This window comes from Bos indicus, chromosome 7, assembly GCF_029378745.1.
Source record: "Bos indicus isolate NIAB-ARS_2022 breed Sahiwal x Tharparkar chromosome 7, NIAB-ARS_B.indTharparkar_mat_pri_1.0, whole genome shotgun sequence".
Classification (NCBI taxonomy): domain Eukaryota; kingdom Metazoa; phylum Chordata; class Mammalia; order Artiodactyla; family Bovidae; genus Bos; species Bos indicus.
Genome location: NC_091766.1, coordinates 18,589,809 through 18,594,116, shown reverse-complemented (window position 1 = coordinate 18,594,116; position 4,308 = coordinate 18,589,809). Strand labels below are relative to the sequence as shown.

At 54.9% G+C, this 4,308-nt stretch overlaps 1 protein-coding gene across 1 annotated transcript; it reads right to left on the bottom strand.

The window, feature by feature from the left end:
* Nucleotides 1–1,036: 1,036 nt before the first annotated feature.
* On the bottom strand, nucleotides 1,037–3,814 carry ZNRF4 (zinc and ring finger 4). The gene has a single exon (XM_019963400.2). It carries the CDS (start codon nucleotides 3,797–3,799, stop codon nucleotides 2,408–2,410), a length of 1,392 nt encoding a protein of 463 aa, XP_019818959.2. The 5' UTR covers nucleotides 3,800–3,814; the 3' UTR covers nucleotides 1,037–2,407.
* Nucleotides 3,815–4,308: the final 494 nt, after the last annotated feature.

The window sequence follows — 4,308 nt, the reverse complement described above, 5'->3', positions numbered from 1 at the left end:
TAAGAATCTGCCTTGCAATGCTGGGTACCCAGCTTCAATCCCGGGCTGGGGGACTAAGATGCCATATGCCACAGAGCAACTGAGCCCAAGTGCCGTGGTTACTGAAGCCCATGAGCTCTGGAGCCCTCACACTACAACTAGAGAATTTGTGTGCCTCAATGAAAGATCCCATGTGATGCAAGGAAGATCTCGCAAAATGCAAGCAAGATCCCAAGTGCCACTGCTAAGACCCAGTGCAGCCAAGCAAGTAAATAATAAATACTTTTTAAAACCTACAGAACCAATTTTTAAAAATAAATAAAAAATTAAGGAGACTTAGGAGACCATCAGTGACTCTAGATTCTATCTCGGTCCTGCTTCAAATAGCCTAAAAAATCGTACCATAGTATAATAAATGTGCACATTTCCACTTGCTCCCTGGATGAATATTCAACACGATTTAGGAATCATTATAGCATCAAGGTGGTGCTAGTGGTAAAAAACCTGTCTGCCAAAGCAGGAGACACAAGAGACCTGGGTCAGGAAGATCCCCTAGAGAAGGGAATGATATCCCACTCCAGTATTCTTGCCTAGGAAATCCCACGGACAGAGGAGCCTGGCATGCTAGTCTATAGGGTCTCAAAGAGTTGGACATGACTGAAGCGACTTAGCATGCATGCACGCATGAGGAATCATTTCATTCTGGACTTGATACTGGAGTTTGTGAGGTTGCTCTTGAAGGGGTCTTATCTTGTAGAGCAGGGTGTCTCCTCTCGGCACTGTAGACAGTCAGATCAGATCATTCTCTGGGGTGAGACCCTCCCAGGGGCTAAGAGGTATGGAGCAGCATTCTTGGCCCCCACCCACTCGATACCAGAAGGCCCCCAGTCATGATGACCACAGATGCCCCCAGACATCACTCAGTGTCCCCGGGGACACAACATCCCCACCACAGTGGAGAACTACTGCTTTAGAGACACACACTGAAATATTTGTAGGTGAAAAAAAAACATCTGGAATTTACATCAAAATAGCAAGGGAGGGGCTTCCCTGGTGGCTGAGTGGTAAAGAATCCACCTGACAATGCAGTAGACACAGGTTTGATCCCTGATCTGGGAAGACCTTACGTGCCTTGGAGCAAGTAAGCCCATGTGTTACAATCATTGAGCCTATACTCTAGAGCCTGGTAACTGCTACTACCGAGTCAATGTGTGCCAACTACTGAAGCCCATGTGCCCTAGAGACCGTGCTCTGCAGCAGGAGAAGCCACTGCAAGGAGAAGCCTACACACTTCTACTAGAGAGTATCCCCTGCTTTCCACAACTAGAGAAAAGCCCACATAGCAACGAAGACCCAGAGCAGCCAAAAATAAAATAAATAAAAATGTTAAACAATATATTTTAAAAAACAGCAAGGAAGGAGGAGAATTAGAGGAGACAAGAATGACCAGGAGTAGATCAATCATTGAATCTGAGGGATGGGTACACACGGGACGATCCCCTGGAGGAGGGCACAGCAACTCACTGCAGTATTCTTGCCTAGAAAATCTCATGGACAGAGGAGCCATGGTCTATTGGGTCGTAAAGAGTCAGGCACGACCAAAGCGACTTAGCACAGCGTGGCAGCACAGATAAATCACTGAATCTGAGTGATGGGTACATGTGGGGAGTCATCGTTCCGTTCTTTCTACCTGAGTGTGTTTGACACTTTCCACCATAAGCAGCTGAAATGATGAGGAAATTTCCATTGAACCCAGAGTTGAGTTCATCATAACCTACTCACGGTGCCCTCAAGGTTGAGTCAAACGTGCCTTGCTGGGGATTTCCTTGGGCGGCCCAGTGGTTAAGACTTTGCTTTCCACTGCAATGGGGTGTGGGTTCGATCCTTGGTTGGGGAGCCCAGGTCCCACATACTCAGTGGCCAAAAACTCAAAACGTTAAAAAGAAAAAATGCTATGCTGATGTAAAATGTCAACGCTCAGGGAAAGCTGGGTGAGGGGTCCATGGGAACTGTCCAGAGCCACTTTGCAATTTTCCTGTAAAGCTAAAATTATTCCAAAGTAACAAGTTTATTGTTTTTTAAGGTTTAAATGAAAGCGAATATTAGGAATCAGGCCCTGTGAACCCAGGATTTGAACTGAGGCATGGTGGCCCCGTCACAGGGCCACCATGGGGATGAGGTACATAACGTCCCTGAGAAGACCACCCTCCCACCCCCACATCCCCTAACTCACCCTCAGATACCAGGAGCCAGCCTTGGGCTCAGCTGGGACTTGCCAGACGGATGGCATGAGGGACTGGGCAGCCCCAGAGTAGCCAGGGGGAGAATCCGCTTTCAAACCCACTTTATTATCTAGTCTCCAGGCTAAAAACATGCCTTCCTTCCACCCTGCCCGCCCAGATCTCTACCAGTCTGGGGCTGGCGGGTCTCAGTGGCGTTCTGGGGGCCCCTCCAAGGGCGCACTGGCATTGGCCTCCCCCACAGAGGTGGCACTACAGTGGCGCCGGGAGGTGGCTCGGGTCAGCAGAGCCAGCCTCCGGGAGCGCAGCCGGGCCTGGACAAGCCAGGTCGGCGTGTGGCGGCCAGACAGCGAGGAATCTTCCTCGTCCCCATGGCTGTCGACGGTGGAGTCAGAGCTGTCCTCCGTGCCGGCCACTGACTGCTTGCACATGGGGCAGGAGCGCCGGACAACCTGGGAGAACCAGGGGTCAATGCACTTGCAGTGGTAGGTATGGGAGCAGGGCAGGACCTTGAGGCGGTCGCCTTCCTCGTACTCATCCAGGCAGATGGCGCAGAGGTCGTTACACCTGGTGAAGGTGCGCACCTGAGCCCTCTGGGTGGCCTGTGCCTTGACTGCCTGCCTGCTGGCCCGCCAGCTCCAGAGCCAACGCCACAGACGCTGCAGGACAAAGACAGCGCTGGTGAGCAGGGCCAGGGCACGGCCCAGCACCCAGGAGACGGCCAGCACCGGGTGGCAGTCCAGGTCCGGGTGGGGCGGGTAGTCGGGCAGCAGGACGACGTGGGCCGCCTTGTCGCAGCGCGTGATGACCCGCAGGTCCTGGGAAGCAGCCTCGCCCACGAACACTGAGGGGATGGCGATCTGCTGCCGCAGGTCCTCATACACGTGTGCCATGCGCACCAGGTCGTCGGAACGCACATTGTGCACAATGGCCGCCTCAAAGCCGGCCCGCTGGGCGTGCAGCACCTTGAGGTCGAACGTGCAGTCGTAGCGGCGGATCAGCACGATAGCGCCCAGGGAGCCGTTGCCCGGCCGTGGGCCCTGGATGGGATGGCATGCATTGGCTGGCTTGGCCTCCATCAGGTAGCCTCGCACGCCCCCGGGGGCCAGGGGCGCCCCAAACAGGGCTGGCATATCCGCAAAGTCCACCATGCTCGAGTTGCCATCCACCACGGCCCGCACCACCGCCTGCGAGGGAGCAAGCAGCCCCAGCAGCATCAGCGAGATCCTGACTGCCCCCAGGGCCACAGCTGGCTGCTGCTGCCCCATGGCTGGCCCAGCCTTCTCCAGCAGTGGCGTGGAGCTAGGTCCCACTGGGGACTGCCAATGGGAGGCCTCTGGGCATCTCCAGGGCCTCCCAGGGGACCCGTGGCCGGGGAGGGAATGGAGGTGAACTTGAAAAGGTGGCTCAGAGGCAGCTGAGCAGAGCAGCGGGGACCCTGGTGGCCCTACAGCCAGGCTCACATTCTGTCCTTGAAGGCTGGTCCCAGGAGGAGATAACCTACCCAGGCGGCCTTCCTGGCAGATGACACTGAGACCAGGAGCCCCCAGGGTTCTAGATGCCCCCAGGCTCTGTGACATCGTCCTGTTACATCCAGTCCCTCCACCCCCTGCCAAGACAGAATTCCTGGGGCTCTGACCTGGGCGCTGGGCAACCTTGGAAAAAACTTCTAGAAGTCTCAGCACATCCCTAGCTCCTGGACCTTGTAAGGGTAAAGCTCAGGGGTGCCACAGAGTGGTTTGCCAGCCCATGCTCCCCACCATGGCATGGATCCAGCCTTCTCACTGACATTCTGCCATCATCATCTCCCCAAGCCTCCTAGAGACCCACTGAAGAAGGGAGTCAATGTTCACCCGTTTCGAGATTCCCAGGGGACTTAGACTTGTTCAGGGCACCCTCTGCCCATGAGGTTTTAAAGCCCAAATCCCAGACCTCCTCCCTCCCTCACTCCCCCTTGCTCACTCTGCTCCAGACACACAGATCTCCTTGATGTTCTTCCGTGAACACACCCAGCACAATCCTGCCCCAGGGCCTTTGCACAGTCTGTGCCTCAGTCTGAAAGATCCTATCTCCCCATGGCCGGCTTTTT

Excerpts from the sequence above, each read along its gene's own strand:
- ZNRF4 (XM_019963400.2), bottom strand. The coding sequence starts at position 3,799 with ATGTCACAGAGCCTGGGGGCATCTAGAACCCTGGGGGCTCCTGGTCTC.